The sequence below is a fragment of the Cebus imitator genome, unplaced genomic scaffold (assembly GCF_001604975.1).
Source record: "Cebus imitator isolate Cc_AM_T3 unplaced genomic scaffold, Cebus_imitator-1.0 Scaffold336, whole genome shotgun sequence".
Classification (NCBI taxonomy): domain Eukaryota; kingdom Metazoa; phylum Chordata; class Mammalia; order Primates; family Cebidae; genus Cebus; species Cebus imitator.
Genome location: NW_016107651.1, coordinates 225,251 through 245,190, shown reverse-complemented (window position 1 = coordinate 245,190; position 19,940 = coordinate 225,251). Strand labels below are relative to the sequence as shown.

Below are 19,940 nucleotides of genomic sequence, written 5' to 3'. Positions count from 1 at the left end.
AGATGTGAGTCACTGAACTCAGCCTGATGCTGTCTCTAGTCTTTGAAACTTTGCATCATAAACTACATCCCTTGTCCTGGAATTCTCACCACCCATTCCCATCCCTTTACTCATTTCATCTAACTTTTTTTTCCCTAACAATCTAGCTAACCATCACTTCCTCAATCACTCACCTTCCTGACAAGCGTGTCCTCAACTTCACTCCTTCCTCCCTTCTATGAGGTTAACAGCCCCTTCTAATTATGCCTATTAAGCCCAGTATTTTCCCTGTTTCATAACTGCTACCTTTCCCCTTAGTCATGAACATACTGCCTACGATAGAGTAAGCATCTAATACAGTGAGTGAGTAGATGAATGAAAGAAAAAACCTTCTTTATGAAACTTCATTTGGATTCTCATTGCTCTCATTCATTCATTCATTCATTCACCCTCAGAATGTTTTTTGAACATCTACCATGAGCCAGCAATGGCACTGGATGCTGGGTATTTAGGGGAAGCAAAGCTTAGCCTAGTTCTTGCACTCCTGGCACTCACATCAGCACCTGTCAGTGCCCTGTGGGCATCCAGAAAAGAAAACACAAGCTAACTAATTCTTTGCAAGTGGCTTTTCCTTATACTAGGGCAGAGCAAAGCAGAGGAACCTTCATGTGGCCAGTGACTTCTGTAACATTGATTTCATGTTAGACCCATTTTCATTCCAGTGCAAGACTGACACAGACCTTTGTATCACAGAATTTGAAGTATGATAGGAAAGACAGAAAAACAAGCAATGACAATACAGCATGAAAATGCTCTGATAAGGGAAGTACTGGGTGTTACATTACAGAGAAGGATAACATAGGTTAATCTGGGGAGGAGAGGCTCTGGAAAGACAATGGAAATGGTGGAAAATCATACTTAATTATGAGAGATGTTGAAACATAGCTCACAAACTAGAATAACAATTTCTAGGCCCCCAAAGCTACTACTTTGGCTCTCTTCTCTGTCTCTCTAGCATGTATAAGGAATTGGCAAATGATGAGGAAGCTAATCCAGTTTGAATTACCAGGAGAGGTGAGGAAGCTGAGGAGTAGTTCCTATTGGGGTTAGAATGTATGATTTATTTTTCTAATAATGACCAAATCAAAGACAGCCTGCCTAGGTGAACCCAGGAGTGGGTGGCAGACAGTTTTACTGAGTCAAGAGAGTTGCTGATGTATAAGCAGCAGGAGGTTGAGTCATGTTTACCTGAAATGTGGGCAGAGCTGCCTTCCTTCTAGTAAAACTAAATTTGGATGATGTTTAAAAATAATAGCAATTGTTGTTTAATGGGTATAGAGATTGAAATTTGCAAGATAGAAAAGTTCTTGAGATCTTTTTTACAACAATGTGAATATACTCAACACTTAAAAATGGTTAGGATGATTAGTTTTATGTTTTGTGTCTTTTAACACATTACATAGAAAAAAGTAATAACAGACTTCATGTCAATATGGATGTGAAAAATCCATATAGAGGAGAAACTTATTCCTTTATTCAGCAAATATAGAGTGGACCCCACAGGACAGGCTTAGTGCAGATTGCTAGGGCCACAGAAGGTATAAAATATGATCTCAGCCATCCTGCAACCAACAATCTCAGCTTACCATCAGGTCATCTCTATTTTCAACACAGAACTTTACACATTTATTTCAGAAATACATCTGCCTACATAGCCATTTCATTGTAATTACTTATGGGTTAAAACAATTGCTGTTTATTTTTATCGGTAGAAAAAAATTAAGGAAAACATTTTGTCCTATCTCTTTGTCTTTATATGTCTGTCGTAGTCTGCATGTAACAACATCAGGGAATTATAAAAGACTCCCAAACAAAAAGACAGACAAATGGAATAGCCACAAGTCTTGGCATCAGAAGGCTTTGGTTTACATTTGAGCTCTGCCACTTACAAGTTATTTGAGCTCTCTGAGCCTCAAATTCCTCATCTGTAAAATGGGAATAATATCTATGTCATATTGTTGACATGAAAATTAAATGAGATAACCAGTAGAAAGCACCTAACCTAAAATAGCAAAACTCAATAAATGCTAGTCCTTTCTTTCATCTCTATAAGTAGGTGGACAGAGTTTCACTTAGGGAAAAAATAGAATTATGAAAATCTGGAACTTAAAAGACAAGTATTTTAGGGCTCTGGTTTATAATTTCAGAAAAAGTAAATTCAGTTTGTAAACTGGTTAGCTTCAGGATTCAACCAAAAACGATTCAATTCCCAATCAAGACAGGACTTTTAGAGCACAGAAACCTTTCCAGTACAACCCTCTAAGACCAAAATACCCTTGATCCATTAACTTTGATTAAGTCTCAGGCAGTTTTCCAATGCACTAGCAGAGGGATCATTGTGTGCAGAGGAACACTCCTTAAGAAAATGGCTATGTGTAGGAGGCGACAGAGAGAGACATACACATTCTCTTTTATGGTATGCAATGTTAACTTCCATAAGGTTTGGGCAACTAAATAAAGTTAGAATAAAAAAGCACATTGGCAGATATTAAGAAACATCTTGTAGAAGTGAGATGAGAGCATTCTGAAGACAAAGCAGGAGGGGAACAGAAAATCCCAGTGGTTCATGCTTAGACCCATGGTGTTCTTGGTTTGTAACCATGGAGGTTTACAATTTGTCTAAAAAGGCTTTACTGAGAAAAATGAAAAGGAACAGAAGGAACCATGACATTGGCCATGTCCACTGACAAATCTATTGAATTCTTAGGCTTGCTACCTGGTTCCCCTGGGTCCAAATTTTGGTTACCAGAGTGACTAGATGACTTGTAATTTTCACTATAGACCTGAATATTATTGCTTGTGTCCCCTTGAAGATGCCTCTTCTTGGTGCTTCCTTCTACCTCCCGCCAAGAGCTCTGCCTACATTTCCAGTGGCATCTAGATGGTAGACTCAGTTTCTGGGTCTTTTGCAGGCCTGTCCCCCTCACCCTGCCCAAAGCAGAATGAACCCTTGTCCCTTGCAGCAAGTTTTGCTATTAAAGTCACTGGGCATTTGAGGCCTTTGTCTTTGGATTATTAATCTGCTCTCCATGTACCCAGGACCCAACAATGAGGGCATCTGTTGCAAATCTAATATTAGCAACAAACTCAAGTCACATCATCTTGTATAAAGAGAACACTGAGGGAGAAACATTTGGTCACTAGCAGAGACATGGCAGCATTGAACAAGGAGCTCTGTCAAATGCTTGGCTGTCTATTATTCAGGGGAGGGAGGAGAGGAGGGGAGGGAGAAATCTGAGGAGTGTAAGCTTTTTTTTTCTTCCCATCTGTTCAGCTGTCCCAGGGCAATATGACATACCCTGCACAACTCCTACAATGTTTGACCCCAGGTCAGAGAAAGAGATCCACTGTGACCCTAGGACACACAGAGGACTTGGATGGTGCCATTAGAAACAGCTACTCAAGGGCTTGGGCACAGGAGGGCATGCCTTTGGCAGAGGATCTGCCCCACTAACAAGCCCAGAACAAATCACCCGAATTAAAAACCTTTGGGCACATGACTCAGAAGCCCCCAGGTGTTTTACCTTTTCTGCCAGTACCAGAAGTAGAGTGAGATTGTTTAAGTTAGTCTCCATGGCTTGGGGCAACTTCCCAACCCAAATGGGTCACTTAGAATATTACAGAGGTAAAAAAAAAAAAAAAAAAAAAAGAATATTACAGAGGTCAGTGGGCCAACAGGTCAATTTGGCCAATAGGGCTTCTAAGTTTTTTGAATTAGCTGCTGACATTGAAAAACCTGAAGATTTTAAAATAAAATTCCAAGTTCCAAGCTTCCCTTGAAAATTAAAAAAATGAGAGTCACATGGCCCTCATCCTCACATAACAACAGTCATCCCCACTCCCCAAGTCCTTGGCCTTATCATGAAGCACGAGCTGTGGTCCTGACAGCAACACTCACTTAGATAACTTTCCAGAGTCTAATGGGATTTTGGATTTTCCACCGGGGTCAAGAGTCTCACATGAGAGGTTGAGAGATCTCTGGTCGAGTTTTCTCCAACCAAGCAACCTCTGGGTACTTGAACAAAAGCAGTGAACAGTGGACAAAAGCAGAAAAGCAAGGAGAAGGACCTCATTTCAAGGAAAAACAAGCTTCCACCACAGAAAATCCAGGCCCCACTGGCACAGTGATTTGAGGGAGAGAGACGGCCAGCCAGTACAGCTTGGATGCTGTGAACTGCATCACAGAGAAACAGAAACACTGGCCAACAAGCCTGTCCCAGCCTTGTCACGTGATCCCTTAGCTGGAATGAAGACTGGGGAAGGGTGGGGGCGAGGAGAGAAGAATGTGCCTTCTTCTCGTCCCTTTGTGCTTCCACTTCCTTTAGGGCCTGAAAAGAAGGAAAACAAAGCAGGACTCTCACTGGCAGTTGCTGAAGAAACTAGACTCCCATCTACGCCTGCAGCCAAACTCCACATGGACCAAATGCTAGATGGGTGGTTGTCAACCTTGACTGCACATTCGTGTTACTCAGGGAGATTTTAAACCATTTTACTCCTACCAATTACAACAGAATTTCTGGGGGGCAAGGGGATGGGGGTGCAGGCATCAGTATGTTTCAAATATGATTCTAATGAGAAGCCAAGGCTGAGAACCAATGTCCCAGGGCAGTGCCTCTCAACCATAAACTTGCCCTTGACTTACCTAGGAGGAATAGTTAAAAATGCAGATCTGAGTCACAGGTCAGGGCTGCAGTCTGAGCCTCTGCACTTCTCACAAGCTTGCAAGTGATGCTGGATCCCAGCCCACACTTTGGTGACAAGGAGCTGGAGCACTTGTGCTTTGTCATTCTCCCTTCAAATACTTCCAAAGGGAAATAGCAGGTCTATCACCTCTAAGCCTCAAAGTAACAATAGAAATAGCCATAAAAGTAATGATATTACTATTAAAATAATAAAATAATAACATGATAAAAACATCAATAATAGCAAGACTTTGATGTGTGTTTCTTCCTGCCAAACACTGTGCTAAAGCTATACTTTAAAAAAAAATTCAACAAGAAGTTGTGAAATAATTGCTCCTTCTTACCTTAAGTTCTTAACTACTCCAAGTGTTTTACTTACATTAGCTTTTTAGTCTTCACAACAACCTTTATTGTCCTGAGTGCTGTTGATATCATTCCATTTTAGGGAAGACAGAGCTGAAATGCACAGAGATGAAGCTGCTTGCCAAGGCCACCCAGTTTACAACGTCAGAGCTGGGTTTAGACACAGGGCGTGTACTGCTAATAACCTGTCTACTCTGTCTCTCCAGGGAGCTGAGGCCTTGGAGTTGTGAGGCATTTGCCCATAGTCAATAGTGGAGCTAATCAATAGGGAGCTAGGGTTCAAAACTCCATTGGCTTTGCTTTACAGACTGAGCTATTGGCAGTAGAAATGAATGAGGGATAGAAAGTGCTAGGCACCGTTCTTGGCACATCATGATACTCATAATTTCTTTCCTTATTCTTTTACCATTCCCCTAGAGCATTCCTTGGGGGCTGTCTTAGTTAGCTCAGGCCTCAATAACAAATTCCCTTAGACTAGATGGCTTAAATAACAAACATTCCTTTCTAACAATGCAAAAGCTGGGAAGTCTGAGATGAAGGTGTCAGCATGGTCGGGCTCTTGATGAAGGCCCTCTTCCTGGTTTACAGACAGTCACCTTTTGCTATGTCCTCACATGGCAGCCAATGGGATGATCACTTTCTCCCAATCATGCTTGGCAAATGGACACAGATCACCTTTCGTGGGAGCAACGGCCGCCTTTGTTTCCTATACTGTATTCCTTTCCTGTCAGTTCTGCCAGGCACAGGATGAGCCTGCAGAGGCATAGGGGCTGGCTTTGATCATCCCATTGGCTGCCTCACTCTAGGAAGTGGGTGTGACCTACTGTCAACCCTCTCCCTTCCTCTGCCTAGGTCATTGACATTACTTGGCTCCTTTAGGGAGCAGGGTCATTGACCTAGGTCAATGACCAGGAATGGCATTTACTTTTACTGATATTTCAGATCATTTATTCATTTAAACAACAATGTTCATTGACTTATCACTGTACAGAAAAAAAGGAAAGACAACAGCCAATTGTATTAAATTGATCTAATCAACAATATGAAACTATATGTAAAATAAAGTACTTAATGATTTTAGATAGCCATGTGTAAGTACAGTCAAGATGACATCATCATGAAAGGCAAGGTTAGGCCACTTGGTTCCTAAGGAGTTTCTCAGGTGGGAGAAACTTATTCGGTAGACACTTGATATTCTTAAGGAATGGATTCTGAGATCTTTGCAAATTCCGATTCCTAGTGCTTTTCTAAATAATATCTTTATCCAGAGCCAGGGTTTTCCTGTGCATAGCCTTAATGCTCCAGGTCTCAAACCTGATCTCCCACCTAATAGCTGTTTTTCCAGGAAATTCCTACTGCAGGCTCTGATTTCAAGTTTCTCATAAGCTGCTGAAATGACTGTTGTTAACTTAGTGAATGCCAGTGATCTGCTGTGACTGCTAGAGTCCAATCCAATTTGACACTAGTATGAAGTGGCTAGTAGGAGTCAGATACATGCCATGTTAGCTGACACAGCAGGGAGCCAAAAAATATAATTCCTACACTCATAGGATTTGCATCTGGTAGGAAAGACAGAGCCATTCAGAGGGTTGGTTGTGAATTTGTGAGTGCTTTCAAAGGCTCTGTGGTCCCCAAGTTCCTCCACCTCCTGCTTACCTGAAACATCAACCACTCCAACTATTCAGGGGTTCTGGAGGAGTATGCACTAAGTGAGTTAAGACATTTATACTTGCCTCATTCCCCCATTCAGATTCCCGCCTGGGCTCTTACTCCCTCACTCCTAACCAGCCTCTGCTAATCTGTGAGCATATGTTCCTATCTCAGGGCATTTGCACTTGTCCCTCTGCCCACAATGATGCCCCATTCCCTTAGTCACAGGCTCAGTCAAGGACCACATCCCCCAGAGGTTTTTCTAGCCATCCTATTAGATAAAGCAGCCTCTGTTACTCTCTAACCCCTTATTCTGCTTTATTTTTCCTCATAGCCCTTACAATTATTTGACATGTTATTATATATCACTCTTGATAATGAGAATAGATGCTCTAAGAGAGTTGAAACGTCTTTGTCTTTTTCACTGTTGTGTTCCCAATTCCAAGAACAGGGACTGGAACAGTAGGTTCTCAGTAAACATTTATTGAATGAGTAAATGAGTAAATGTGTCCTGAAATATGTAGACAGACACAATGTGAATCTTTTAAGAAGAGGCTCTGGGCTCTGAGGGATGAGACAAAAAAAAGATTTTGACTGGGTGCAGTGGCTCACACCTGTAATCCTGGCACTTTGGGAAGCTGAGGCAGGTGGATTACGAGGTCAGGAGTTCGAGACCAGCCTGACCAACATGGTGAAACCCTGTCTCTACTAAAAATACAAAAATTAGCCGTGCGTGGTGACACACACCTGTAATCCCAGCTACTGCCCAGGAAGCTGAGGCAGGAGACTCACTTGAACCCAGGAGGTGGAGGTTGTAGTGAACCAAGATCATGCCATTGCACTCCAGCCTGGGCGACAGAGCAAGATGCTGACTATAAATAAGTAAATAAATAGAAGATTTTGATGAGAACAGGACAAGATGCTCTTAGAGATCTGCAGGCCTATATGTGGTACTTTTTTGGATGGAGGGCCCTGAACCATTAGGACACACAGAAACTGGATCCCAGAATACCAGTAGTATAAATATTACATTTTGTAGGGTGGCTCCTCCAACGACACCCTTTCCCTACAGTGCTCAGGTCTGCCCCTCCTTTGTCTTCCTGAAACTGCTTATCTCCATAACATCCAGCGCTTGCTGTGGATTAGTGAGCAGGGTCTCCAGGTATTACCGTGATGGTTGCTGCAGATCAGTGGCAACAAGGAGCAGCAAGAGAACGTTAGAAATTTCAGCTTGAGAAGCTGGTGAGCAGAGTGGGATCCACAAGATACCTGGAGTGAAGGGCTGTTTCCTAGTCTGGTTCTGTTCAGCTCAGATATGTTTCCTTCCAACTTATCTCTGCAGTCAATTCCTAGCAACTTGTTTGTGGTTTTCTACTTAAAGCAATGATAGGTAACTAAAACACTGAAACAACAACAACAAAAAAAAAACTTCTAATTTCTATACAGTTACAACTCAGTGAAATAAATGTCATTTCTAAATGACATTTATTTAGAATAAAAGTTATTTCTAAATATCTGGAAAGGACTGCTTAAACATACACAAAATAGTTAATGTAATGGTTAATCTTTATGAATAATTTAGTGTGGCCAAGTAGTCAGCCAAAACCTACAACTGAAATTTTAAAATAAATCTTAGAGTCAAGACCTGAACACCAACCTCTGCAAGTGTGCATTCAAGTATAGTTTCTAACGCACGTCTTACAAATGTGGGTTTATATGTTTAGTAATAATAGCCAACATTTATTTAGCACAAATTGTGTTTGCTTTGGTCTGAACTTGTTGTGTGCCAACTCTAACACAGGTGCAAATGACTAAGAGCTCCCTTTGTCCAAATAAGGAAGTGGAGAGCCTGAGGAAAGAGATGATTTACTGAAAGATTACTCAATATGCTAGTGTGGGAGTTTTGAAAAAAGGTTGGGTCTTCTGGCTCCTGATTGTTTTTGAAATCTTGGCCTTGCCCTGGCAACACTGCAACAAGGCCAAATACGACAAGGAGAGGAATTTGCAAATAAGCATATGTGACCTTTTGTACAAATATGTGAGTAGATCATGAGAAAAAAGAAGTTTCCTGTTAGTCAAAGTAATAGGTAGAAGACAGTTTGGCAGTTTCTTACAAAACTAAACATACTCTCACCATATAATTCCACAAACGAGCTCCTTGGTATTTACCCAAATGAGCTGAATATTTGCCCCCACACAAAAGCCTGCACATAAATCTTTACCTCATTTTTACTGATAATTGCAAAACTTGGAAGCAACCAAGATGTCCTTCAACATATGAATGAATAAATAAACTGTGATACATTCAGACAATGGAATATTATTTGGCAATTTAAAAAAAGGAGCTTTCAAGCCACAAGACATGGAGGAAATTTAAATGTATATTACTAAGTGAAAAAAAGCCAATCTGAAAAGGCTACATGTTCCATGATTCCAACTATATGACATTGTAGAAAAGGCAAAACTATGGAGGCAGTAAAAAGAGCAGTGGTTTCCAGGGGTTAAGGAGGGATGAATGGGTGGAGCACAGGGGATGTTCTAGGGCAGTGAAACTACTCTGAATGACACTATAAGGGTGGATTCTTATCATTATAAGTCATTTGTCCAGACTCAAAGAACATACAACACCAAGGTAGAATCCTAATGTAAACTATGAGTTTTCGGTGATAATGGTGTATTCTTCAATTGATTCATCAGTTCTAACCAATTCACCACTCTGGTGGGGGATGTTGATGAGGGAGGCTATGTATGTGTGGGGACAGGGTCTGTAGAAGAACTCTAACGTCTGCTCAGTTTTGCCATAAACTATTCTAAAAAAAAAAAAAATGTTAATTAAAAAAAAGTAATGGGTAGGGCTGTGGGAGTGGTGATGAGGACAATAACAGAACTGAGCATCGCATAAATAAAGGATATGAGAGTAGGTCCTTGCCTTTGGGTTTTTCCTAGAGGTGGGGAGAATGCCTAGATGCACAGAATTCTTGCTCCAATCCATCGAGCAGTTCCTATGTGCCCATCACATTTACATTGCACAGTATCTTCACAGAAATCCTGCTCTGTAATTTTGGCTCAGAGAAAATCAATTATTTGTTGCTGAAAGTCACATGACCACAAAGTAGCAAGGCCAGGTTCGAATGCTGTTCAGCTGGCTCTACATCCAGTTTTCCTCTGTAAATAACCGCTGGAAAGGTAAAAGCAGTGACTAAGGAACAGGTTTGCTTTACTAAACACATCATGCTTCAGAATCAACTTTGTATGCATGATATACAGCAGGCCAACGGATGGATTATATCTGAGGCTAGAGGGAAAACATAAAACCACCTCAACAGCATCATCATTTATTTATTTCACAATTAAAAGAAAAATGAGGGGCTGTGAGGGAGGTGACAGGTGACAGAAGGAATAATTAACAGAGAATCATTACTACTACCCTGAGGTATTGCCTTCCTAGAATTTCTCACACCAAGGATGCAAGGTCATTTGTGATGGACAAACAGAGGCAGACGTTCCTGGGAGTCACCCTCTCTTTGAAAGCGAGGAAGAAAACCCTCTGCAGCTCTGGAGCCATGCCAGGGAAGCTTGCTGCACAGCCAGGTGCCAATATATGGAGTGGCTTGGGCCCAGGGAAATCTAGCTTGGTTCATCACAGTCACCATTTTGGCACAGGCTTCTTGACCCCCCATTTATTGATGGGGGCACTGAAGTGGCAGGAAGACGCAGAAATGCAAAGGAACAGAGAGGAAAGCAGTGGGAGAACTCGGAGTAGAAAGCCACATGCTTTCAGGACTAGGCCTTTAGGTTCATCTCAACACTTCTGTTTTGTGGCAGCCAATCTGAGAATCTAGTTCAGTAGCATAAACTCTTTTCATAGGGCCCTCCACTACAGTTATTTAAACTTTTTTAACTTTTCATCTTAGATGTTGCAAAAGATTTCTGTAACTCCAGTTACAACAGAGTTTTCTCTACCCTTTGAACACCACCTAAGGGACTGATTGTCTTCTTTGGCCAGTGGCAAGACTCCAGCCCCCAGAGACATTGTCTAACCCACTAACCTGAGGCCCATCTTACATCAGGAGGCCTAATAGGAGGTGGGTGGAGATTCTCCCACACAGTGCCCTACCAGTTAGTGGACATTTCCCCCAACATCCAGAACCTCACTCCATAGTTCTGGTTGTGCTGTGAAAAGAGAAATCCCTTTCTGAACGTCCTTTCCAGCACCCAGTGAGGAATAGCACAGAGCCTTTGTTGTAACTAAGTTCCCCAGGTCCCTCTAGACCCAAGCAGGCTTCCTCAAGTCTCCTTTCTTCTCTGTAGTACATGGCTGGGACTCAGCCCACCTTCTTCGCCTCTTTCTAGGTTCACCCACCCTATTCTTCAGTTTCCATCCTGGTGACAGAGGGAGTTAAAATCTCCCTCTCTGCCTACTTCCTTGCTACTCCAAACAGAGAACAAAGGCTTCACTCCTTATTGCTGCAGGGAAGCAGAAGTCAGTACACACACATTCTTACACACTTACACAGACACACACACAGTTTTAGTGCCTTACAAAGCTCTCGTCTGAATGTCATTAGACTAATTTTCCACTCCCATCTCAGATGGTAATTATAGATCCTTGTTATGGTTTGAATATTTTCCCCTCCAAAACTCACGTTGAAATATAATTTTCAAGGCGATAGTATTGAGAGGTGAGGCCTTTAGGAAGTGTTGATTAGTAACAGCTCTGTCCTCATGAATGGATAGTTGATTGGTAGATTAATGGATGAATGGGTTGACGGATTAGTGAGCTATTATGAGAGTGGGTTGGTGGCTGTGTAAGAAGAAAAAAAAGACCTGAGCTAATGCACTCAGCCCCCTCATCATGTGATTCCCTGCACTGACTCTGCACAGAGTCCCCACCAGCAGAAGACCCTCACAAGATGCAGTCCCTTAACCTCCTACTTCTCTGTCTGCATAAATGTAAGAAATAAATTCCTTTTCTTTATAAATTACCCAGTTTCAGGTGTTCTGCAATAAGTGACAGAAAATGAACTAAGATAGTGGACCTAGAAGATGGGCTAAGACAACTCTTTGGACTTGTCCCTCTATTTTTATTCTCCTAAGGTTGCTCACCTAAACTCTTCCTTATTCTGACCCAGACTTTTGTAAAGGCCATGCGGAACCTATATTTCCAGGTGGTCTCTTAATAGGCAATCAACAGAAACTAATGATTACTATTAATTGAGCCTTCAGTATGTAGTAGGCACTGTTAGAACATGATTTGCATGGATTAGCTTATATGGTCCTTACAGCTATCTGTGAAGTGGGCATATTATTCCCATTTTGGAGATGAGTAATCCGAGGCTTATAGAGAGTAAGTTAATTTGCTTAAGTTTCCATAACTTGTGGTGAGTGACAGAGCTAGGATTTGAACCTACACCTGCTTGACGTCAAACCTAATCCTTCTCAGCACAACACTCTGCTCCTGGAGACTACAGAACCGTTTAAATCTGGGTGGACCTATTTATTTGTTAATGCTCATTTCCCTATATTAATACACAGAGAACAACAAAAACCTCAAAAGGACAAAAAAATACCCTAACCATCTAACATCAAGTTTATTTATGACTCTGAGCTACCATCTAGTCAGCTGGGATCCTTTACCAACTCATCATCACATAGAATACTGGTTTATTTTATTGATAATATTATTCTGATAGAACCAGGAGAACAGAAAGTAGCAAATATTCTAGGTGACTTGGTAAAACATATCTACCAGAAGATGAAAGAGAAATATGATTGGAATGCAAGTTCTTGTAACTCAGTGAAGTTGTTTTAAGCCTAATAGTGTAGGCTACATTAGGCTATCACCTTCAAACTGAAGGATAAACCGAGGAATCCTAAACCTTCAAATACTAAGATGGAGACAGAAAGCTTCGTGGACCTCTTGGGAATTTGGAGGTAGTACATACCATTTACGAGGTGAACCAAAGGCTGCCTGTTCTGCATGGGACCAGAGAGAGAAAAACACTTTCCACCAAGCTAATACTGTAGGAAAAGCAACTTTGCCACATTTTCCTTAAAACCCAGCAGCCCCAATTATGCCCAAAGCTTCTGACAGATCAGGTTGCTCTTGACTGCACAGTGGAATCACCTGATTCCATTGCACTTATAAACTTTTTATTTGTTTGTGTTTTAGAAATAGGGTCTTGCTCTTTTCCTCAGGCTGAAGTGCAGTGGCACAATCATAGCTCACTACAACCTCAAACTCCTGGACTCCAGGGATCCTCCCATCTCAGCCTCTTGAGTAGCTAGGAATACAGGCATGCACTACCACGCCCACCTTGGAAACTTAAAAATAGTGTTGATGCCTACGTCCCACTTCCAGAGATACTGATTTAATTGGTTGAGAACCAGCAACCTATGGAGAACAGTGGTTTTCAAATTTTAGTGCACATTAGAATCACCTGGTGGGCTAATTAAAACAGATTGCTGGGTCTTATCCTAGATATTCTAATTCTGTATGTCTGGGAAGTGAGGCCCTAGAATTGGCCTCACCAATTCTGGAATGTTCTAACACATTCCCAGGTGATACCAATTCTGTTGCAAGGAGCTAACAACACTTTGAGAAACGCTGATGTTTCATGTCAAGCTGCCACAGGAGAATCACAACGGAGTTTTCTACATCCTTGCTAAAGAATGGTCCATGACCTGCAGCACTGACAATAACTGGGATTTTATTAAACATGCAGAATCTCAGGCCCCAGATAAAACTTACTGAATTGAAATCTGCATTTTAACATGATCCCCACAGGATTCAAAGGTACATTTAGTTTGAAAACCACTGTTCTGGGTCTCTGAAGCAAATCCATGCTGTATTTCATAGATGATTCTCCTCTTGAGTAAATGACAGTTATTCATTGGAACCTCTTCACTTGCTCTTGGGCCCTGGCAGAGACCAAAAACATGACCATAGGTGAGCATATGACCTAAGCCTCCCATCATGAGCTGGGTGATGACTGACCCAACGAGCCACAAAGTGAGTCACACCTGCCAGCTCTCTACCGTCAAGCAGAAATAAGACTGAAATGACCAAGACGGAACATGTTCTGAAGACAAAGTAAATCACATAAACAGGTTACTTACACTCCCCAGCAGGCCTGCTCTTGCCACACTGCTATCCTCTTCCAATCTTCACATGCAGTCTTGCAGGGAGTTCTCTGGTAAGCAATTGATTGAAGAAGAAAAATTATCAAGCTCAGTTACAAATGGCTGTGCATTAGAGTGGATCATGGTGGCGTTATAGCCTATACAGTATGCCTCTGAACAATTTTGGTGAAGGGTTATTTATATAAAATTATATATTATAATATATATTATATATAGAGATATATATCTTTAATATATATATTCTACATATGATATCTACATTTTTATGTGTACATGTATATATACACACACGGTATATATATATGTATACATACATGCATATGTATATATCTCAATAAAAATAAATAGTGAATCCCGAAGTAAACTTACCCAGTATGGATACTAGTTTATGGTAGAGGTGGGTGATTGGATAGCAAAGGGAGTTTTCAATAAATAGTGCAGAGAAAACTGATATACACATAGGAAAACAATCATGTTAGATTTCTACCTCACCACATGCACAAAAAATCCAGTTGTATCTTTACTACCTGAGATTAGAGAACAAGACACATAAAATACTAACCACAAAATGTTTGAAGAATTCAGCTACATTAAAGTAAAAATAATTCATCAAAACACATCATAAAGTGAGTTAAAAAAACAAGCCACAGAATGGGAAAATATATTTATAGGATATAAAGACAAATAAGATCCAGGTACATAGAAAATACCTTTAAATTGTTAAGAAAAGACAAATAACCCAATAGGAAGACGGACAAATTCCTGAAAAGATGCTTCACAAAGAAGGATCTCCAAGTGACTAAAATACTCAAAAAAGATACAACTTCTTTGGTAATCAGGGTAAAGAAAATTAAAACCAAATGAAATACCACTATATCCCCATCAGATTTGCAAATATTAAAAGGTCTGACATTAACAAATATTAATGAAGATGTAGAGCAACTGGGATTCTCAACTGATGATAATAGTATATATTGGTAGAACTACTTTGGAAAAACGTTGAAAATTATCTAACAAAATTGAATATGCACTTGACCTATATAACCCAGCAAATGCACTTTTGGGGTTGATACCTGAAATGTATATACACATGTACATCAGGGTATATGTATAAAAATATTGATTGCTTCCTTATTCAAAATAACTAAAATGGGAAACAACCCAGATGTCCATCAATAGAACAGTAAAAACTGAATTATGATTTATTCATTAGTAAATCACTACACAGAATTAAAAATAAACTTCAGACACATGCAACAATACCAAGAATCTTAAAGACATAATATCCAGCAATATAATCAGTACACACAAAGTTTCATTTATACAAAGCTCAGGAATAAAACTAAGCAGGATTTTTAGAAATGCACTTACAGATGATGACTGACCCACTATCAAGGAAAGTAGTTAACATTGCTCTGAAACTCCTGGAAATTCTTGATTTTTCTTTCTTAATTTCTACACCCACCGCCCCCCTCTCTTCCCTAACTCAGTAAAGAGTACCCTCATCCACTCAGCATTTCAAGCCAGTGAGATATCGCCCTTAATTCTGGTTTTTCATTAATTTCCATACTTCTAATCTATTACGTGTCTTATGAGATCTCAGACCAATATATTGCCTGAGTATGTCTATTTATGTCCCTTACCAACACTACCACTGAAGTCTAAGCAATCGTCACCTTTCTTTCTGGATTACTGCAACAGCCTCACAGCTTCCACTTTTGACCACATACACTCCATTCTGCACTCAGCCTCATAGTGATCATTACATAGGATAAAATGGTGTGGCCAGTTAGCTCAGTTGGTTAGGTCATGGTGCTAATAAAATATAAAACATGTCACATCACTCTTCTGCATGGGTCCATGTCCTCTGTATGCCACGTCTTCCACATGTAGAGTAGAGGTAGGGTATGTTCACACCTTCAATGACAACTACACATTTATGCTCCAACATGTCCAAAATTGTTCCTAGGTTTCAAAGTTTTTGACATATCAAGAACTGCTGATTTTAACGTCGTATTTTGGTCCCATGTTTAAGATTTTCTACAGATATTTTTACTTCAAATCTTCAAATTCCATCTATGCCTGGGTCTTATACTATCCCCAGAAATTAACAACGCTTCCATACCCATAGGGCTGCCCCCTGTCCCACTCGGTCCCATTTAATAAATATAACCCCCCCTCCATTCGCCACCTGCTGGATGTGAGTGGCTACTACAATGCCATGGATGTCCTGACTACATTTCTCAGACAGGCCTGCTCTGTGTCTTTGGATTCTATGTAGATTTTACATTTGTAAAATATTACATTTGTCATGACCAGAAGAAATGTAATTATTGTAAAATTTAGATTCTGGATTCTATATATGAAAACAGTATTATGCAAAACATTACTACTGTTATAACACAAAAATGTGGGATGCATATCTGTCACAGACCACTGCCACCTTGTAAGTTCATTCAAGAATCTAATCCTGGATTTAGCAGTTTCTGCACAAAGGGCATGCACTATTTTTATTGATAATTCAGTCAAAAATATTGATGAAGATCTATATGATTAAAAGAATAAGTTTATTCAATTGGCTCCAATATAATCCTATTGTCACCAGATCATAAACACCAAATTGTTATTTTCCCTGTGCTAGTAAAGGTATAAGCAGAAGCAATTTCAAAAGAAAACATAACACCTAGTAGGGATAATGATGAAAGCCAAAATGAATTATTTGAAAAGAATTTTAGATGTAAAAAACCATAGGTATGAGACGAGAGAAACTACAAATAAACTGCATTGTGATAAAATAAAGCATAGCTATGTTTAATTTTTTAAAAATTATATTTTTTATAATTTTATAAAGAAAATTATATTTTATAAAGAAAATTTCTTTTTATAAAGAAAGTTATTAGCACCAAGTGTTTCTCAAGATTTAATTATAATAATTAAATCTTGAGAAACACTTGGTGCTAACAATTTTCTCAAAAGTACAAATATCCAAGTTATACAGAAAATAAAACAACTTACTTTCCACCAAAAATTTCTAATTTTATTTTGAGAAAAGGTAACACCAAGAAAACAATTTAAACTGCAGAAACAATGGTTAGCATAAAAAAAAATAATCAAAAAGATATACCATGTTATAAGTACTTAACAAACTTATAAACCATTTCTTCCATAAGATTCTCCATATTTTAAGTTCATACATGTTGTTATGATCAGATTTACAATTTTTCAGAAAAGACGGGGAAAAAGGTGTGATTATCATCAGCTAGATGTGCTCACTGCATGCTCCATTATTTATCTGCAAGGCCTGAGTCACTGGAAGTGCAGTTGACAGGCATTTTAATAAACTGGACAGCCATTTGTTCTTCAGGACAAGGCGTGTTTCCCCAGAAGCAATCAGAAGAAAACAGGAAGCAGCTCAGCACTCTGCACTGCAACAGGCCACCTTAATAACTAACCAGCATCACTCAACGGCTAGGCAGCCAGGCCTGGTGCACAAAAACACAGAAGAGATTAGAATTGTGTTTGCTAAAAACCCAGTCCTTTCACATGAAAAATCTTTATACGAATTTAGGTGATACTACGTTTCAGACTTGGAGATAAAATATTAATTTACAACACCTTTTGTAGGGTTTTAACTTTAAGGAACGAAGGCAATGTTGAAGCAATGTGGTAACAGCGTTAGGCTGTGTGTAATGCCTGCACAAGTTTCCTTAAAAGTCAGGAGGCCACAAATTAGGTTACCAATCTGTTCATTTCAAACCTAAACAGTCAGCTCTATAGAAATAAAAATAAATTTTTGCCTCAAATATCCAAACCCAAAATGTAATCTTAGGTCGTTCGCCTCCTAAATTACAAGAAAATGTGAATAACAACAAAACAGCACATAGAATGAATTTTGCCACCTGATGCAAAGCTTCAAACTAGTAAAAAGGTAGAAAAGTACGACACAACCTTTTCAATAGGCAGTCCCTTCTTCCAGGGACTCTGCTTTCAGGGACTGAGTATGTGATCCTTTTCCCCAAGTCCTCCATTACGTTGCTTGCTGTTGCATCATTTTCTTAAGAGGACACCTGTCCTTCCTCTTCAGGAGACTTGGGGGCCCTCTTGGATCGAGACCTGGACTTGGATTTCCTCTTGGATACCCGGGGAGGACTCCCAGTCATGGATGAAGACCTGGACCGTGAGCGAGACCTGGAGGCCGAGGAGGACTTGGATCGTCGCGCAGAGCGCGATTTGGAGGTTGATGCAGAGCGAGAGCCAGTGGAGGACCCAGACTTCGAGTGAGACCGGCTGCTGTGATATCGGCCGTAGCGAGAGCGGCTGCAGCGAGAGCGACTGTAACCAGATGAGCTGTAGCGAGATCCGCTGTAGCGAGATTCCCTGTAGCGAGATCGGCTGTAGCGAGATCGGCTGTAAGGAGATCGGCTATAGCGAGATCGTCTGTAGGGAGAGCGGCTGTAATGCGACCGGCTGTGAGGAGATCGGCTGTAGGGAGACCGGCTATAGCGAGACCCCTTATGGCGAGATCGGCTGCGGGACCTGGAGCAGCTCGGACCCCGGGATCGGCTGCGGTGTCGCCGCCTGGGGCTGCGGCTCCGCCGCCCGTAGCCGCCGCCCCCGGCCCTGCTGCGTGGCGCTCCATGGCGGCTGCGAGGCAGGTCCCGGCGGCCATAGCGCGCCACCTGCACCCGCAGCTCGCGTCCGTCCAGCTCCGCCCCGTCCATGGCGGCCTCGGCGTCTTCCGCATCGCGCTGGTCGTGGAAGCGGACGAAGGCGAAGCCCCGGGGCGCCTTGGTGTGCGGCTCCCGCGGGATATACACGTCGCCCACGCGCCCGTATTTCTCGAACACTCGCCTCAGGCTGTCGGGAGAGGTGCGGTAGGTCAGGTTGTCCACCTTCAGGGTGATCATGCCGTCCACGTCGGGAGGGGGGCGACCGCAGCTCATGGCTCCTGGAGCGGCCTGGGCCGGGGAACTGGCGCTGCCCTGGGCGCGGGCGGTGAGACCGACGTTCCTCTCTAGCGGTTGCGCCCCGCGTGGGGACGCCGGGAAAAGATCGGCTGAGAGGCGGGCCGCCAATTCTCCGCAGGGAGCGCCCTGGAGCAGCAACTCGCAAATTCCTAATTCCGGGCCAAATACTCCAGGACTCAGAGGAAGGTTTCCTCTTGGTGGCTGAACTCCAAATGAAACCAGGGCCCAAAGATCCTGGCTTTATACCTGGGCAACGTCCTAACCTAATCAGAGCCCAGATAATGTGATCACTGGGCTGGGTTTAGATTGGACGTCCCACCCACCCAGGCTTCTTCCTTTTATTTTACATTTTAAATCAATCTTAAGAACAAAGCTAAGTGATAAAAGGTCAGTCTATGGGAACAGGCAATCCAGACAAATATTAATGAAACTGAAATCTAACACTTTTTTATAGTAATCGAAAATTACTATAAAATTGAAAATTGCTGAAAATTCACCAGGAAGTCGTTGCAGTGTTGAACTTAACGCACCTAAACACACTACAGTGACACATAAAGAGCCGAGACTGAGAGTTATAAGGTAAAACTGAAAAATCTGCACTCAGGATGGAAGGTTTTTTTTCCTTGTAACGCCATTTTCTCAGAAATCAATAGTGCAGAGAACAAAACTAGTAATGCAATAATAATTTGCACAACAGACAACACTTTGATCATATAACCTGCAATAACCAAAAATATGTTGAAAACATTTACCAAAATTTCCCAATACAAGACTACAAAATAAACATCAATTAAAATTTCATAGTTCAATAAATTGAGCACATCTTGATCTCAGTGAAATGATATTGAAGGTCAAAGAGAAAACACCTGAATCCAGTCATATTTATTTGAAAATTAATAATCACATTTCTAAAACTCTTACTTTTCTATGTTGAAGTCAAGCAATTAGTAAAACAAAACAAAAACAAAAAAGAAAACAAAACATTAAAAGAAGGATAGAATTATAACTAGATAAAAGGGACAATATGTTTTTTTAAAAAACCTGATTAATAAAACTGAAATCCAACACTTTTAAAGAAAGAAAAACCTAGCAATAC

The 19,940-nt window shown here is 41.0% G+C and overlaps 1 protein-coding gene across 2 annotated transcripts; it reads right to left on the bottom strand.

The window, feature by feature from the left end:
• Nucleotides 1-10,055: 10,055 nt before the first annotated feature.
• SRSF8 (serine and arginine rich splicing factor 8) lies at nt 10,056-19,263 on the bottom strand. 2 transcript variants are annotated; one of them, XM_037730209.1, is made up of 3 exons: nt 17,826-19,263; nt 13,854-13,927; nt 10,056-13,655 (listed from the first exon to the last, which is right to left on the bottom strand). In XM_037730209.1, exon 1 carries the CDS (start codon nt 18,818-18,820, stop codon nt 17,933-17,935), a length of 888 nt encoding a protein of 295 aa, XP_037586137.1. In that variant the 5' UTR covers nt 18,821-19,263; the 3' UTR covers nt 10,056-13,655; nt 13,854-13,927; nt 17,826-17,932. The 2 variants fall into 2 exon arrangements, with proteins under 2 accessions (XP_037586137.1, XP_037586136.1); XM_037730208.1 differs by having other exon boundaries at nt 10,056-13,927.
• Between the last annotated feature and the right edge of the window lie 677 nt (nt 19,264-19,940).

Bases quoted from the DNA above. Each gene is read 5' to 3' on its own strand.
- SRSF8 (XM_037730208.1), bottom strand. From the start codon at position 18,820: ATGAGCTGCGGTCGCCCCCCTCCCGACGTGGACGGCATGATCACCCTG.